General features: G+C 36.6%; 1 protein-coding gene across 3 annotated transcripts in view; it reads left to right on the top strand.

Moving 5' to 3' along the window:
• The window catches only part of b4galt2 (UDP-Gal:betaGlcNAc beta 1,4- galactosyltransferase, polypeptide 2), a 162,559-nt gene extending 143,637 nt beyond the window's left edge, over positions 1-18,922 (top strand). The window contains exons 6-7 of one of the 3 annotated variants that reach the window (XM_028020622.1): positions 1,958-2,062; positions 11,479-18,922. In XM_028020622.1, coding sequence (XP_027876423.1) covers positions 1,958-2,062; positions 11,479-11,629 — 256 coding nt within the window. In that variant the 3' untranslated portion in view covers positions 11,630-18,922. Of the gene's footprint in view, positions 1-1,957; positions 2,063-2,352; positions 2,799-11,478 lie in introns of those variants that run through there. The other 2 variants (XM_028020621.1, XM_028020625.1) reach the window with 2 other exon arrangements.
• The last annotated feature ends 354 nt before the right edge of the window (positions 18,923-19,276 follow it).

Here is a 19,276-nt window from a genome sequence, read left to right as displayed (position 1 = left end):
CCTAAATGCTGCTAGTGGCATGTGGGTCTATACTGAATCATGCTAGTTATAGGGGTATAACTAGCATGTTGTCTTACATTGACTTCCTCCATTCAGTATACAAAACATGGCTAATAAACAAACAAAATAGCTAAAAAGCTTATTTTAGGGAACAGACTACTGCTAATGTGGGGAGTAGCTACATTATTGTTTGTGCTAATGTTAGTACACTGCCTTTTAGTGTACTAACAAATTTTTTACTTTTGCAAAAGTAAAAATCACATGTTTACTTTGTGTCACTTGGTTACCAGAAAACGCGCTCATATCTTAGCAACAGATTAACAACAAGATAAGATTTCTTCTGATCTTTTGAAATACTACTTACCTTATACTTCTTACTACTAACTACTTATAAATTGTGCAGTTGGTGAATTTTTCAGAAAAGTGAAAATGTTTTGGGGTTTTTTGGCATTGGTGATGAATATATTATAAAACAGACATTCAACACAAAAGTAAAAATCTGATTTACACTTTGTGGCAGTTCGTTACCAGAAAAAAACCCTCATATCTTAACACCAAATTAGTTATTGTTTACAAAACATAAACCCTTTTGAAATACTGGTTATCTACCTAGACACAGGAAATTTACAGTTGTTAAACTTTTGGTTTTAATTAAGCATAAATCTGTTGTCTTTTTGTGAAGTTTGTTGTTTGTGTCTGTCTTTAGTGTGTGTGAAGCATATTATGTTTCACATTAAACTTTGAGGGTTTTTTTTTTTACATTTTTTGATGAAGTACCAACAGAAAATACTTCACTTGTTTATTTATTTTTTGTCTTTATTTGAAAAGTAAATGGCCCATCACAATATGCTGCCTCGGGACTACTCATCAATGTGGACAGGAACCAGTTTCTATACACGTTTAAAACGAGATTTAAAAAAAAGAAATCTAATTTCACAGCTAAGTAACACTGAAACAAGATGGCGAGTGTCCCCCAAATTGTTCCCTTGTTCTGAATAAAATCAATCTCCCTCAACCTATTAACATCCCTAAGATTTCTTGCAGATCTGTGTGTTGTACAAACATTTGAAATGATGTTGTAAATATTTGACCAGAAATACAAAAGACAAAATAAAAGAAAAGGTTAGAAAAAGGGGCAGATTTTAAAGAGAGAAAAACAAAAGGGGAATACAGCAGTCTTTAGACCTTTAGTCTTTAAAAAAAAGCTAATAGATACCTTTTTTGTATGATTAACAGTTTAAGATGTTTCACGCTCTGGGCCTTTTTTTCTCCTACAGTCCCTGGGAATGTTCTCAGAAGACATAGCACAATTACTTCTTTGAAATAGGACATTTTGAATAAAAATGTAGTGGTTTCTGCCAGAAAATGACACACTCGTTCTGTAAGCAGGTTAAAGATCCAGCAATAAGACCAGATCAATACAAAAATGGTTCACAAGATATCAAATCAATCTTCTTCCATGATGATCACTAGCCCCAGCACTAAACCCTACAAAACATCTGTGGTATCTGCAACAAAAACCAGTAGAGAGAAGCCAGGACTAGAGGAGCTTTGCTAAAAAGGAATTGTGAAGAAGTTCTACAGGCACAAATGGGTTTTTTTTTTGTTTGTTTGTTTTGTTTTTTTCAAAATACTGTTTCTTTCTTTTGGATTTTCTGAATAAAATCAAAATTGAAAGTGACATTTTTCAGTATTTATTTTTGTTTGTGCCCTGATAAAAGGTTTTTTACACATCTGGCAGAGGTGCCAATTAATTTGATTGGCTCATTAAGATTTTCCGTGAATGTTTGGGATTTAGTAGAAAAGAATAACAATAAAACGGCAATGTAAATCACGTTAGGTTGAAGTTGAGAGTTTTGTTATTTTTTTCTCTTGCAGTTAATCCTTTTCCCCTTGGTCTTTGTGTTTGCATTCTCTCTCCGTCCTCTAATGGATATTCCATCTGTATGTGCTGCAGGATCACTCTCAATGGGATGAAGGTGTCCAGGCCAGACGTTCGCATCGGTCGCTACAGAATGATTAAGCATGAGAGGGACAAACACAACGAGCCAAACCCACAGAGGTACTGCATCACTGTCTGAAGTCAATCCCCATCTTTACATTTAAATTGATCTTGCTGCTTTTGTTTCATACAAAAACTTTTCAGTTATTTCTGTTAGATTTTGGATTTCTTTTTTTAAGGGTTACAAACATATGACTCCCTGAAAAACTATAAGTAAATCACCTTGAGGAAGTGCTTTGCAATCTGAGTTCGAAACATCAGAAGAACCACATTTGTCAGCTTCAGCGGTAGAGACTCAGCATTACATCCGCTGTGGTTAAACGAGAACTCTTGCTCTTTATTTTCCGCAGCTTCTGATTTCCAATTCACACCTGGGAGCTGCCTGCTGTTAGTCCAGCGCTCCTGCTGTTTGTTCACTGAGCAGGTCTGCAAAGAAACTACAAGTGAAAGGAAAAAAAAAAATCACCCTTTGACACACCTTAGAGGTGTTAAAGTGTATCATTAAAGACTGCATTGCTGTCGGATCTTTAAGCCTGGTATTTGGCTAAATCAGCTTCCTGACAGCATGGATCTTGGGAGTTTGGAGGAAGAATCTGTCGAATGGAAGTTTGTAGTCTTATCTTGCCTTTTTCTAATTTTAGTTGCATTTCTTTTACTGTGCGAAAAGTAGTTTGGCTTTTATAGCATCTTGTTTTATCTTTCTGCAAGCTGTATCTTCCAGGAGCAGAACGACATAAACATGTTACAAAACACCTATAATTTTTCCTCTCTATAATCATGCTCTACTTTCTGTTGACTTGGCTCATAAAGTCCTAATAAAATAGATTTAAGTCTATGGCTGTAATGTTAACAATTTTAAAAACTAAAGAAACAAAACAAGTTTGAAGTGTTTGAATCCTTTTGTAAAACATTGTAAATAAGGGAAATATATGTCACACATGCTACAGTATTATAATTTAATGTTTAGTAAATATGCACCTGAATAAGCAGGTTCTTGCAATGTAAGCAGGTCATAACATTCAGGTGCAAGATTATTTCAGGACTTTGTGTGTAAATCTGTCAGATTATAAAACAAAATATGAATCAATGTAATTTCCTGCACACCACGGTTTAGGCAGTATGGTTTACAAAAAGACAAGAAAAAATGTTAAAACACCAAAGAAAAAAAAAAAGTTTTTTTAATAGACCAAAAATTGCTTTTCATGCATACAGCCCTAGGGTTTAACGCTGCTCTTTTCACTACTCTGATCTGAATTGTTTTTTCAAACAAAACGTGCAAAAATACCTCCCTCATAAATGTGCTATTTTATGCTTTGATGAACAAGAACCAGTATGCAGAGATGAGCCCTTCTAGACACATTAATCACCAGGAGTATAGCACCTCACATTAAGCTGCTTAAATGTGGATTATCACTGTTTATTCTCCTCTAAGAGCCTCCGTTTTCATGCCTGGATAGGCCGGCCAATGAAGCCTCTCAGCACCAAAATCGATAGCTGCTCTGGCTTGGTTTGAATAAATATGTAGTGAAACTTGTTTCCTCCCCCTCCCCCAATATTATTTCAGTATGATCTCCAGTGGCGTGATTATGTCACAACATTTAGACACTTCTGTGCTCCAGGACCGTAGTCCGCAGTGAGTTCTGCTTTAGTCGTCGCTGCTAAATTGGTTTTTAAGAAGATTAACAACTGCTGGGAACAAGAGTCATGAGTGAAAGCATATTGACTGTTTACTGCAGCCAAACAAATTGTGGCTGCTTGATTTGAATTTTGCATATAGCCTCTGAACCTGGCTGCTGATACAATATTACTTTTTTTTTCTTTTCAATTATGCTCCTTTAGCAAGAGACACATTGGTGGAGAAAAACAAAATAAAACTACCAGCTTAGCAAAAAAGAAGAGAAGAACAAAAGTTCTGCTCTATCTAATGTTATTGTGCTTTGCATTTTATGTAAGAGAAATAGTCCAAGTTTTTGGATCTTGTATCCATGTTGGAAATGACAAGTTTGGAGTTGTTTTTTTCTTAAACATATCCAATCAAGAGTTCTCTGGCAAGGAGACAGGTAAGCTGGTCAGTGCTGACTAATGGCAAAATGAACAGACCTTAAAGCTGAGAAAAACTGACAAAGGCTGCAAATAAGATGTGAAACCTGAGTGAAGGTTCACCTTCCAGTAGGACAAAAACACTAACCATGACACTAGAGATACCATGGGAGGATATAGATCAAAGCTATTCCTTTGATGGTCTCAAGATAAATCCAATTGAAAATCTGTAACTTGGATGTACTTCTTTAGCCAACATCCCAGCCTAAAAATATGGAAATCTGGTAGAGACTTAGCCTAAAAGATATGCAGTCGCTCTGCAGCAAAACATGGCTCAACAAATTACTGATCAGGGGGTTGAATACAAATACAAATCCATCTTTTTGTGTGAGAAATAAAAAAAGAAAACATAAATCATTTTGCTTTTACTTCCCAGTGACTAATTCTGTTCAAGTTGAAGGGGGAATCGGGGCTTGCTGTGGTGGCGCAGGGGGTTAGCACGCCCCACGTTTGGAGGCCTTAGTCCTCGACACGGACGTCGCCGGCGACCTTTGCCGCATGTCCTCCCCCCTCTCCTCGCCCTCTTTCCTGTCTGCCTACTGCAAAAAAAACACGAGCCACTAGCGCCGCAAAAACTCTTTGGAAAAAAAAAACTTTAAGGGGGAATAAATACAAATCACTGTTGTTCATTCTGAATTGAAAGAATGGTTTTGCCATCAAATGTTAAGAAAATTTTACAAAGCATACAGTTACAGGACACCTGCAGTGAAAAATGCAGAAGTAAAAGGGGTGAAAAAAAGTTTATCCTGCCAACGTGCAAATTATTTAAAAAAAGACATCTTAACAGATGAGTCTTATCATCTCCACTTGTTCTCTGCATCCTTTTTAAACTTCTAATGCTTGTCAGGAGCCTCAGGTATACTTTACCAATCTGCTCAGCCTGCCTCCAACTACATAGTCTGTTTTATACATAATAATTATTCAGTGATCCTTTTTCTAGGTTTTTAGGGATTTTCTTGGTTGTTAAGCAAATTTCCATCTTGTGCTCATACAGTTTAGTCATTGCACTTCTAAGAGATCCATTAATAATGTCAGTGCATTAGTAATGCACTGACATTATTACGTACTTTATTACATGATTTCTTAAAATATAAAAATAAATAATATGCCCATTTTAGTGCCAATGAGCGGAAAGAGCAAGTTCACCAAAAACATTATATGGCTTTAGCTGACAAGAACATAGAGAAAATAGTTTTTCCTGCTCTTGCTGAGACATCCATCTCAATGTGCTTTTGCTTTAAAAATGAACAATCTATACTGTAAATTTGCTGCAATAACTTGAAAGTGAAAATGTTTAAAATAACTAGGCTTGTGTAATGTATCACTCTTCATTGTTTTGTATGCGTGTGTGCCTCTGTGTGTTTGTGTATGTCAGAGAGATGGAAAGGTTCAACGATCCCCCCAGTAATTGCCTGCTGAAATGATACCAATAGAGATGGGAGCCGGCTAGGTCAGAGTGGTCTAGTGACTTTCATCAAAATCAATAAATCAGCCACTAGACAGAATGAAAGTGTGTGTCTGTGTTTGCATGTGTGGGTGTGTGTGCATGTTGTGTGCGTGTGTTTCTGATTGATACCCAGTTCTCGTTTTCCTCCCCGTCTTGCTGGTTGATTTCTTTCTGGTCCATAGACCAGACTTCCTCTATAAGAGGTGACACCAAGAGGGACACTTTTTATTTGGGGTGGATACATTATTCATCACCGGGATGACGGGCAGAAAATAGACTCCTATAAGTTGCCATAAACTTCATTTTTTTAAAGCCTTTCTGGACACTTATAATGTCTTTCAGGTTAAAGTGAGCTTTTACAAAGAAGTGGGCTTGGACTTTAATAAATTGTGGGAGGTCAGGATGGTCAGAGGCAGCAAAGGTAGAAATAGCCGACTCATGACTGCATTCAGGCAGTTTTGTTTAAAATGAAAGGCTCTCTCATTTATTTTCTGTGTCCCCTTTGGGCATGAAATTTCTTCTGTGGGAAACAAGATATTTATTATAATGCAGCTTGATAAGCATTTCTGACAATCTGCAGTACATTTAATCTATCAAATTAACCAAAGTTTTAGACACAGTTGTCACCTTGAAAACATTAATATGGTAACAAATCCTAAGTTTTTAATCAGACACCAAAGGTGGTGTCATCACCCATCTTTGGTGCACAGCAATACCTTCTTAAAGTTTTATTGTTTTATTTTGTGAAGATGTAAAGAAGCTGTAGAAAGCTTCTTCAGTTCATATCTCAGCAATAACTTGTCTTGCACAACTGTGCACCCTAGTTCACCCTGGCAGAAACCATATTGCACATCGTATTAAAACCCCCACTGCAAAGCAAAGGCGAAAAAATTACATGAATTCATCATCAGATGTACATTTTTTGAAAGAAAAAAATAAAATAGAGGTAACAGAATTAAAATCAGCAATAGCTCAATCAGTGGCTTGATCTAAGAAAGAGATATTCCTAAATCCAAAGATACGTGACCAGCGCCGGTTTTTATGGGGAATAAAAACAGAGTAAGCATAATTAAAACCAGTCCCTCAGTTAATGGCTCCCATGAAGGCGCATAGCTGAGCATAAGTCTGTTTTATGGGAAAAGTAAAACAAATAAGTACATAAAGTTAATGGAAGCAACACCTCTATATGCATCTTTGTTTAGGAAAGAGGCAAAATTACCACAATTACTGGATCTGAAGGGCTTTCTATTCGAAAGAAAAACAAAGAGAAGACAAAGCAACTTCAAATTGAAACGTAAAAGCATGGATGGATTAAGTCCGATACTTTTGTCAGGTTTACTTGGAATGTTTAATTGCTTTCTCAAGATACAAAATAAGTTACGACTTTTTAAAGCTTCAAATAACATAAAAATGATACATTTACCATTTTAAAACTATGAGTTTTATTCAACACCTGCATTTGTCTTGAGGGTCTTTATATGAGTTTTTATCCTGAACGCATTGACAGCAATTACAAACCTGCTTGGTTGTTTGTAGTATTTTCTTTTATCTTTAAAAAGAATGGAAAACAGCCCAGATTGTCCTTGAAGAGGTTTGCATCACTATAGCTTTTTTTTTTCCCACACCGAAAATGTTGACACATTGACAGGAACTGCACAGGTGTGTTAACAGTAGCTGCATTCCTCACAGGAAATGTCATGTTGTATTTTATGCTTGTTCATTTAACATGTCCTCTATGGAAAATGCCCCCTTCACTGATAAATTCAGCTTGACTTTCTGTTTCTTTGTCTCTAGGTCCAGATTTTGGTTACCTCTTTACACTTCAGAATAATTATAAAGTCTTCTAAGATATGTCATCAGGGCTACCTGGGTAATGTCCAGTTTTTACAGAGGAATACATTTATACCTACTGCCTAATGAATGTTTGCTATCTCGCACGCACCGATGACTGCACGTTCAGTTGAATGTGAACAATCTTTCACACAAGACTCCTTTCTCTCAGTTCGCTCAGAGATTCTGGTTAGGCATAGCAATGAGATATTGGTAAGAAAGAGGGACATTCATCACCAGCCTCGAGCTTGTGTGAACACACACGCTCATACACGCCCGCACACACACACACACGCCGTCTGGCAAACTTCGCCTCATGCATTACAATTGAATGAGATGCAGGGAAACATTGTCCAATATTCAGTTCATATGTTATCATCCTGGTACAGTGCGGCTGAAATGTATGTTGGTGTATGCATTTGAATTTATGGATGAGTATATATGTATGCCTATACACAACTGGCTTCTAGAAAAAATGAAGTTAGCATAAACTGCACATTAGGTGTCCCCTCTTATTTACAATAGAAAAAATAGAACACAACATTTGGCCAAATACTGTTTCCCGTGTTACAGCTGGGCCGACCACAACCCCAATTAAAATATTCCCCTTCAAGGTTAATCCCAACTAATTGTGGAAGATCTTTATTGAATACTGATGAATATATTTTACATTTGCAGGTGAATTCCTAAGAATTTGAATGTCCTTAAGAAGTCAATTTGTTTCTGTAATTTAAAGCAAAAATTGAAACTTTTAGATTTGTTGCACTCAGTGATATATTTCCTGTTTTCTTTCTGTTATGTTTTATGAGCATGGCTTTACAAAATTATGCATCTCAAAAAAGTGTAACACACTTTAAAGCTGAAAATAAGTTTACATTTATTTTGTATAATTTTTTTTTAAAAATCACACCATGTTACACAATCATGCAGAGGATCATTGACTTTGTTCAGCAAACAATCACTGATAAAAGGAGGGTTAGCACAGAGAGGTAATTCCTAAAGAAGTGCTGTATCCAGAAGCATTATTGAAAAAGTACACAAACAGCAGCGATAATTAGAGCTTTGGGAGATCTTTGAAGCAAAGTCCTTTCTAGAGTTTGTGGGATGTTCACAAGAATATGAACTGTGGTTAAGGTTAGAGTCAGTAGCCCCTTTCACATCATACAAGGCGACTGAATTCAGAGCCCTGTGTGCTTTCAGCTAATATTCTTGAAAATACAGAATCAAAGGGGTGTGACTTACAATTTGCAGCCTTCATACAGGAGATTTCTCTTTTAAGCATGATGTGATTATTCTTTTAATTCTGAGATCCTGCTGATCAACATACAACTTAGATCATATGGACACTGGAGTACAATACAATGTTCTTCACACTACATCTAGTTCGTAGTGGCTATGGGTTCATTTCTAGCTGAAACGGTGGAACAAAGGTGTAATTTTGCAGGGTTAGTTTCAACCCCCCATTTTGTGTCAAGTTTTTTCAGGAGGAGTAATAAACACGTCTAGATCACAGAACTCGATCTGAAAGGTTTAAGTACTTCAAGAGCCACTGCAAAGATTTATCCAAGACTTGAGCTACAACTGTCACATTCCTTGAGTTAAGCTATTTGTGATTTGCAGAGCTACTGCATCTCCTGATGTTAACCCCACTGTGTTTTCTCAAGTCCAAGGGCATGCTGATTTAATTTTCCAGGAGAACTTGGCACCTGCCCAAACTACTAAAGTGCCAATATTTACTTTAATGACCATCGTATCACTGTGCTTAATTAGCCAGCAAACTTACCGGACCTGAACCCCATAGAGAATCTATTTGATACAGCCATGAGGATCCAGCTATACTGCTGAGATGAAACCTCATAGTAACAAACCCTCTTTACTTTATGCAAAGTCAGAAGCTGATCATTTCCTTTCCTGATGCAGTGATTCCGGGAAAAATGGCACTCCAATGCAGTACTGAGTGTGTATGCTAAACAGTACAGGGACATGTTTTTCAGTAGGCTAGCATTTCTGTAATAAAATAAATTTTTAATTGATCTTGGAGTGTTCAAAATATCTGACTAGCAGAATCTGGATTTTTCATTAGTTGTAATCCAAAATTAGCACAGGTGAAAGAAACACCTAAAATATTTAATTCTGTGTGTAATGTATCTATACTGTATGAAAGGTCGGCAATCAAACCCCATGTGCAGAGACTCGCTATTCTTGCACACAGGATGCTGCAAAAAAGATCAGCTGAGGAATAGCAGATAAAGAAGAATGATTAAATCTGAACAAATCCTGTAAACAGCTCTGATTAATTTTTTTAATATGTTTGTGCAGTGTATATTCCCATTGATTTTACTGAAAGTATCATTGTAAACTATTGCCTCATTTCCATTGAGCTGAACAGCTCAGTGATTTGATATCAATTGTTGAATTGTCCCATACAAACATTGTCCCCGTACTGCATCATTCCTGCTCCCTTTTCGGATAATGGCACAGCTTGGTTAGTTTGGAGCTACTGGCATCATGATTGTTGTCGTACTAGCATAACACAACATTATGCATTTGTGTTTAATCCCCGCCTGCCCAGTGAGAGTCCAACTGCCGATGGAAACACTCAGGGCAAATACTACATGACATATTGTAATATTTCCAATCTGATGACTTTAAGGTACAATATGGTCTGGATGTGTTTACTCATTGGTTTCACTTCAAATTCAAAGGCAACATTGATCTGTTATACACTGTCTATGGTTACCCTCATTAAGAAGCAAGCGAAAGAGTTATTGTTAAGCTACTCCTTAAAGACCATTTTTCCAGAACAAGGACGTGTGCAGCAACAAATTACATGATAAAAATATCCCTTAGTTCCCAGCATTACATTCTATAGTTGAGATCTGAAACAAGAAGCATTTCCCTGTGAGACCCCCAGCAGCATTAAAATAGAGCTTTACTCAGCCCAATTAGAACTTGTGGAAATCAGGCTAATGGATATGCGAGGTGGGCTGCCTTTGGCTCGCCCTCCAACTTTCTAGAATAAAACAATCACAACTTTGAAATTAAATGTAACGGTAATGTGTGTGGGACGCTATGGTTAGGGCATTCTCTATATGCATGTCGGAATTAAGTTTATTGCCTTTAATCCCCCTTCCTTGATTTCATGTATATCTCCATCCATCTGTCACTCTTGGATATATGTTTATCTCTCTTATCTGCCTTTCATTTTTCCTCTACACCCTCCATGCTTCATTTAAGCTGAAACATGAAGCTCTTTCTCTTCATCCCCTTCTCACTTAACCCAATCCTCCCTCCTTTTGGACAGAAGTGTCTCTCCCTAATGTTAGTAACACAAGTGTAATTCTATTTGTATGTTATTGTGTTGTGATGTTCAAAAGGAAGATGCTTTATAAGATTTTCCAGCCTCCATTCAGGCCAGTGGAGCTTTTTTTATTTAATTTGAGGGATACAAAAACAAGAGGGGAAAGCAAAGCTGAAAGAGGGCAAGGGCTTCAGCAGTCAGCTCTGACAGGAATCTGTGGACTCAACGGTCCGTGGCGAACTGAAGTGTCAACTCCACTTGTACGTCCAAGCATATCATTAGGGAGACATCTTTTGTTGGAGTCAGTCACTGCTCTCTTTTGAAGACTGAATGTGGAACTGCTCATGTTTGCACACGCCAGCTCTTTCTACATATAAAAAAAACACATTTTAAAACAATGGTGTTGTAAACAGAAATGTCATGTAGGTTTGTGTTATGAACCAGGGTTTGATGTAGAAGGTTTCCCCACTCACTAAATTCAAGCTTTAGCATAAGAACTGTAACCATCTGACACAGTGTGTGACTTATTTTCCTGCTTTAATTCCCAAATTCAGAGCAGATTCTGATGTAACTACTGAATCACAGCCAATGAGGAAGGAAAGTTCAGCATGATTCAGAAAAACCAAAGCAGGATATTGGAGATAATGCAACTCATTAAATTCCTATCTCAGTACCACAGCACCACCTGTTGGTCAACATGGTTTCTGTACTTTGTAATCAGGAAATCTATTTGTTTCTCTATTCTCACTCTGAATCACATCTATGTTTTTCATCTCCTCGTCCCTCTCTCTTTTTTAGATTCAACAAAATACAGAACACAAAGAACACAATGAAGAAGGATGGCATCAGCTCCTTGACCTACAAACTGGTTCAGGTGAAGAAATATCCTATGTACACAAACATCTCAGTGGAGATCGGCAAGCCGCCGCCTCGGCCCATCAAAGGCTAGAGAGAATAAAAGAGAGAAGGATCTAAAGTTGATGCACTTTTACCCGGATGGGAGAGAAGAAAGGAAGGTGTGGAGAAGAGAAGGATGATGTGACTTTCTCTTTTTTTCCATTTACTTGTTTGAGATTTCAGCTTGACAATTTTTACTGGATTTCACTAGGGATGCCAGTTGCCACCTGGTAACAGTCAGTGATGTTAAAAACCTTTGGAAACGGAGTAGGAATGTCAGCAGCTGACAGAAGGTTGTTGTCAAACTCAAAAGTCGTTCCATGAACTATCATCTGCAAACTGGAGAGCATCCAGCAACATATTGGCAGGAACACCAAACATGGCTATTATGAAACACCTTGCCCTGTTCTGGAAATGCACACACAATAACCCAGTCACAAAAAAAACTTCTGTTCGCCACAATGCTTGACGACATGAACAGGATGCAGCTTCCGGTTGGGAAATGCATGAAATTACCAAACATTTGCAGTGATGTTTTGCAGGTAACAGATTACCGCAGGAACATGAACATTCAGTGGTTCAGATGGTTTTTGTTGTCCCCAAGACATCATTTTGTCTTGACACAGAACTGTTTCATGTTGACATTTCCCTCTGGGAGTTTTCAGTCTGAATCTCCAAACTCAAACCTTCTGCTATACATCTATGAATGTTTAACGTGCCTGCATCTACAGCAGAAGACTCATGAAAACAGAGCAGCAATGAACAACTCGGGTGGGGGGGGACTAATTTTTTCTCTCTTCTTTTATACATTTCTGAACTTCAAAACAGAACTGGAATTTTGTAACAAAAAGACACAATTATTTGAAAACTTTTCTTCAGTGTGCAGCCTGGTGGAAGTACTTTGAAACGTGAAAAAAGAAAAACATACTGACAGCTCGGGTTATGAGTTCCAGTTTTCGTTTTGTCTTTTATTTTTGTTTCTGAGCCTTACTGCAGTTTTAATAGGCTAACTCATTTTCTTAAGGTGCAATATGCTATAAAGTTTCTTCAACATTCTGAACTCATCAAATTTTGTCAAAATAAACATGAAACCTGAGCTGTCAGGTTATGTTTTACAGTCAAGTAGCATTGTGGCTAAAAACATTGCCTTGCAAATCTTTTACACTGACAGAACTAGCTGAAAATTAAGTCTTGTGGTTATTTTTTAAGCCTGCAGTATAGCCATGTGGTCTTTTTTAAACAAATATCATCAAATCTATATAGTGTTTATGAGCCACTTTTGTGTCTATCTTTTGCATTCAGTCATTTAGGAACATATCGAAATGGAGTAAATTGTTGAAAGGAAATGTAAAACGTCTCTGGTAATATACAGAGCATTGCAAACATATTCATACTTCCCATTTTCTTTTTCATATTTTGCCACTAGCTTGACGTAAATTATTATGTTATGTGATAAACCAACACAGAGTTCAACATATTGGAGAAGTGGAAGAAGTGTGAAGTGGTTTTCTGCAAACAAAACTCTGAAAACTGTGAAGTGCAGTTGAAAATCCCTTACTCTAATAACCATAAAAAAAAATCTTCTCCAGTGTTTAGAAGTAATCAAATTATTAATCACCTGTGTAATTTTATATTTCAGTATAAATGTAGCTGTTCTTTGAAGACTTAAGGTTTTACTTAAAGGAAATTAGTGGAAAAATAAGTAATGAAATTCAAGGAACACAGCAGACAGGTCAATTGTGGAGACGTTTTTAAAGGATTGAGTATTGTACAATAGCAAAGCTGAGACATGGCTGTCTACCTGACTAGCTGGGCGAGGAGAGAACTAATCAGAAAAGTCATTTATTGCTCTTTGATGCGACTCTATTCAAGTCGAAGAGTCTGTTGACAAGACAACGATGAGCACTCAGTGAATGTAGCCATTAAGAACAAGCTGTAAAACAAAAGATATTGCTGAGAGAAATCATCTTGATCTCATTTAATATTCCCCTCAAGTCATGTGGGAGGCACAGCAAATACTGTGGCAGTGCTTTTTCCAGTCAGATTGCATTATAAAACACCTTGCATCATCCTGATTACACCATGTCTGTTGTGAAACATGGTGGTGGCAGCAGCATTCTGTGGGAATACTTCTCTTCAACAAGGAGAACAAAGTGAAAACTGCAGACTGAAAAAGAGTCGAGTGGAGGTTGACCTTCCAAATGACCCAAAAGACTTCCAGTTGGAAGTGGGACCAAATACAGTTGGACTCAACACTTAAGATAATGCAACTCATTAACCTTAACCCTAACCCTGTAAAAAAAAAAAGTTGGTTTATCACATAAAATCTTAATAAAGAACATTAAATTTGTGGGTTCAACATCATTAAAAAGTTCAATGGGTTTGTGTACATTTGCAAGCCACTGTTTAAACCAGCTGAGCATTCTGGCTGTGACTTTTATGGATTTTGTTCCCATATTCAGTATCAGCCATAATAATCACATATTCATATCTTGTTCTGCTTAATCACACCAATGCAGTTTGTCCTGTAAAGATGTTTTAGAACATTTAGTAACATAAGTTGAACCACTTAAAAGGTATACACAATATTTAATTCGCTCTTCCATCAACACTTTATAGCCTTGGACAGCTTTGTCTCTGAGACATTGCTCTTCTTCCTTTACGTTTTTAATTTTTCTCACCTTTCTTGTTTGTCTATTAATGCCCACACTTCCAAACTAATGCCTTGAGAAATAATCTGTACTAATTCAAAGGTCAGACCTGGGAGAAAAAAAGAAAGTCTCTGAGAAAATCTAAACTAAAGAGGTTGAAGTGAATTCCCTTAACCGTTATGCTTTAGCGAAAATGATTTCACCTTTTTGGTCAGCCTTGAGGCAAAATAGGTTTCAATCTGCTTGGCTCCTCGCCTCAAGCCTGAATGGTGGACAATATAATTGCTCTTCTTTTCAGAACACACAATCAGACACGCACACACACATAAAACACACCCATTCGCACCATCTGCCTTTTTTATGTATTATCTCCCTTCTTGCTGCCTTTCCATTCTTACTCTGCCAGTCTGGGCTGTATTGTATCGGTGGCTCACTGTTGTGCTTTGTGATGGACCCACTTCAGGCACATCTGGGCCTCACAGGAAGAGTGCTTCTTCTTTCAACAGATATCGACAGGAGCTCTCTTTGTCTGTATCTTTATTTTGTCTCTAATCACTGCTTCTCAGCACACATTCCCACTTGTGAGTCTTTCTAACCCCCACCTGTTTCCTCCTTCTCTCTTCACTGTCCATTTGGCTCCCTCTTGCCTGGATTATGACTCTCATTGTTTCCATTTGATGAGCCGTATTTCTGGTGCTTTTCTCTTTTCTGACTACAAGTGGCCAACGTGTTTCCTTATTGAAACTGTTTACAGCAGTATTACACATCAGTTCACATCTGTTGCATGCTCTGCTTTATAGTCATTATTAAGGATGGGAGGTCATAGCATTTTTAGGGGGTCAGTTTGTAATACAGATTCAATTTTTTGTTGTTTTTTGTGGTTATAAACGCTGATAATGAGAAAGTGCAGCAATTACATAGTTTTTTCTCATGGTCTTAAAGGGGCACTACAGCAAAAGCAGAAAGCTTTTAAAGTTTGGTGACTTCAAGGTCACATTATCCATATTTTTAAAACCCTAAAGTCTTAAATCACATTATAAATATTAAGTGCAATGACATTTGGTGCAATCTTAGTATTGCAAGTTTTGGTCAGGTGTATATATGCTTAATAACACAAAAAATATATAACAAATATGCATAATAAAACACCACACAACTGGATTTTTTAAAAACTACTCAAATTGTCAAGAACTGGTCTCAAAATTGATCTGTTTACTCTTCAAAGAGCCATAAAATTACAAATTCATCTACCTTGTAAAGCTGAACTTCAGTGGGCAGCAACATGTGAGGAAGGAGCTACAGCCAAAGAAAACTTAAGTCACTCTGCCATTTTCTCTGCCATCTCATTGAAAAGATTTGAAACTAGGAATGGTGCGACTGAAAATTTTAGCAATTTCAAATTTTGATATAATTTGATTGCAATAACCTATCCTTGCCCAACTGGCTGCAATCCTGATTAAAGTTATACTGGGTTTGCTTTGCTTTGGAACTTAGATCTGAGATAGACATCTCATCCAGGTGATGGGCCAAGCTAATTGTTACGATCAGCACCTGGCCTACTATTAGCAGTGCAAAGTGATAACATTTGATCTTCAGTTTTATGTATTTAAATATGTAAACAAATAGTCCAACAGCACTATTTGTCCCACTGGTTTGTTGTGTTACAAACATTTTATTCCTGTATCTTTGACCAAGTTTTACACATAAAGTGGCCATATTGGATATTGAACGAGGAGTTGCTCAGAGACCTACAACTTCTGCAGTCATTTTGTTGAGATTTTGTAACTTGCAACTTGACTGTTATTCTCTTTCTTGTTGCAAGTTGAAAAAAGAGTCAGTTGCATAATTTTTTGTGTAGTGACCAGGCCTCTGTTCACAAATCGAAGCTATGCTATTTTGGTGTATTTACACACACACTATAAACAAATGGCAGAAAAAAAGAAACAAAATATTTTTTTCACTATGCCTGACATGAAATCAGACTGAACTTTTACATTTTAAGTAAATTAAGATTATCAAAATTGTTCCTGTTCGAGAAATGCCAGATTAATGAGAAAGAGAATAGTTATGAAATCTTTTATTTTCTTCAGAGTCTGAAGTTATGTATGTCCTTAGTATTTTATAGGATTCTTTTAAACGGTATGTCAAACATATTAGATAACCTTTCGCAAGCTTCTGAAAGTAATTTCCTGGCATTTTGGACCAAACTGAGATGAGTTTGTTGGCTGTCTTTCTAAACACACCATTTCAGTTTGATTTTCTATGGGACTGACATCAGGGTTTTGAGATCGTTGTTCCAAATCTGACTTTTGTTGCACATAAGCCAAGTTTTACTAAATTAGCAGTATGTCTATGTTCCTTGTCCCATTGGAAGATTTGTGCACAAACTCAAACTTCTTGGCTGAAGTCTAGAGATGTTGCTTTACTAATTTCTCATTATATTCTTTTCTCATGATCCCATCGATTTTGTGAAGTGCACCAGTCCCTCTTGGAGCAAAAGTTGAGAGTTTGCTCTCAGGCTTCCAAGTTTCTCTATTTGTCATCCAAATGTAACTATGGGCATTATAGTCAAACTGTGTTCATTTTTAAGTATTGTGAATGCTGGGCTTTTCCAGGCTATTCATACTTCCATATAATTTTTTTGAACAGACAAATAATTCATCGATGAACAAAACTTCTGGTAGCTCCACAACCATCTCCCTGATGTTTCTGCTTATTTTCTGATGATTTTGCTGGGGAAGCAGTGCTTTAATTGTTGCCTTAAATTACATTCACAGATGTGCCTCCAATTTACTCAACTGTTGTGAAATATCCTTTTAGAAGATTACAGAGCTATTACATCAACTAGGCTTCCCCCAAAAATTTTTAAAGAATGCTAACCTCAGTCCCAGTAACCTTCTGACTTTGAAGAAAATATTAGAAATATTTCTCAAAATAATTCTCTCTCTTGTTATCCTGGCATTCGTTCAAATGATTTTAGTAACTCTAACTGAGCACTCAAAAGTTAAAATTCAGCAGTCGTATTGAATATGAACCTGGGAGCGCTCAGAGATCTCAGCTGGAATTTAGATTTTTAGACCCATGCCATTTATTTTAGGATGTACAACTCAGAAATTCTGACTTCTAAGGTAAAAGTCAAACGCATCATCACTCCAGTACTTCCTGACTTCCATGTCATGGTAAAAAAATAAAATAAAATAAAATAAACATTTCTTAGGAAAGCTGTGAAAACCACAGCATACATTCATGCCGAATTACAATCAAAAATCCATTCTTCTGCAAAATTTACAATAAAATTGTTTCAATGCCCCCTTAAAACAAACCGAATACGAATCTGATACACCACTTGATGCTTTGATTGGATTAATTGTAGGATGTTAGATATGTTCAGTGGAGACAATAAGTCCACTTGCACTGGACAAAAGACACAAAACCTTTTTTTTTTCTCACTACCTGAAGTTAAATCAGACCAGACTTCTCTTGTTTTAGGTCAGTTTAGCGAAAATGATTTCACCTTTTTGGTCAGCTTTGATTTTTCTATAGAAATCAAATAGAAAATGATTTCTATTTGATAAATGCCAGAATAATGAGAGAAAATATTTCAGAAAGTAATTTAATATAGTCATTTAACAAAATCTGAATTTACATATTAAATTATGTAATTACCATGTCTTTAAACAATGAGGGTAGGCCCAGATGGTGATATCATGGGTTTGGAAACTTGTGATGGGTTAAACAACACATTTCAGTAAATTGGAAGTTCACTCATGAATATATTAAGGCTATGCCTAGAATAGACTGCGTTTTTGTTTGACACAATGGAAAAGCCACAAAAAATCAGCCAAGGAAGGAAGTCAGTTAGGAAGAGTAGTAAAATTACAAGCTTTATTCCAAGAGAAACATAAAAAATAACAGATTGAATTTACAAATGCCAACAGGGACCTTCATTTTATGGAAAATGTCATAGAACTAAACTGTTTGACCATAATGATAATCGTTAAATCTGGAGGAAAGAGGGGGAGGCCTGTAAACCTTCTCTGGTTTACATGCCACCATCCCACCTGTGAAGTATGGGGGTGGCAGCATGATGCTGTGGGGCTGTTTTGGTGCAGGAGGAACTGCTGCACTTCATAAAATCAATGCCATCATGGGAAACAAACATTATGTGAAAATATTCACAAACATTTCAAGACAACAGCCAGGAAGTTAAAGCTAGTGCACAAATGAGTTGTAATTAGTAATTCTAATTGAACTAAAACAAGAGGAGTTTGGTCTGAATTAACTTCAGATAGTGAGAAAAATAAAATTGTCTTTTTATTTTGTGTATGTGAACTTCTGGTTTCAACTGTAGCTGGTAAGAAGGCCCTAGTGTGTATAAACTGTACCATGCTTCACCAAGATCAGTAACCAACGTATTTAGCAAAAAAATTTATTTGTGGCCTCTGCTTGAGAATCAAACAGTTGTATCACACTTCTGGTGGTTAGTGTTTGAATCCATCTTCAGATGCACTCTTTGTTCTTCGACTGCTGACAGCCAACAAGATCTTCAGGCCTGGAGGCGTTTCTAAAACTTTACTGTACCTATGGCTTTTTTGTACGTTGAATGTTGAAAATGTTATATCTTATATAGAATGCATTATGTCATATCAAACCTACTTTTTCTATACAATTAATAAATCTGATGGTAAAGATTGTATGTTAGTGTGTCTCCTGATCCTTTAAAGTAATGCTAGTTTTTACATCTGGGCCAAAGTGAACAGGAGGATTTTTTTTTTGTATAATAACAATAATAGTTTGCTTTCTTATATTTTGCTGTATAGTCATTCTGTAACTGATCAGACTAGACTTCAGTTATTAATTTAATTCTCTAGATGTGTCAAGTTGGTTCAACAAAGTTTTGACTCAGTAGGGCTGAATATAAATCCATGATGTATTTGTATTTTTTGTGTACTTTCCATTGCACAACTTTTATTTATTAATCTTTAAAGAAATCCCAGTAAAATACACTGTTTGTGGTCATAACAACACAAAACATGAAAAGCATTTAG

The sequence above is a fragment of the Xiphophorus couchianus genome, chromosome 6, assembly GCF_001444195.1.
Source record: "Xiphophorus couchianus chromosome 6, X_couchianus-1.0, whole genome shotgun sequence".
In the NCBI taxonomy this organism is placed as follows: Eukaryota; Metazoa; Chordata; class Actinopteri; order Cyprinodontiformes; family Poeciliidae; genus Xiphophorus; species Xiphophorus couchianus.
Note: the sequence above shows the minus strand (reverse complement) of the source record. Positions and strands in the feature narration are given on the sequence as shown.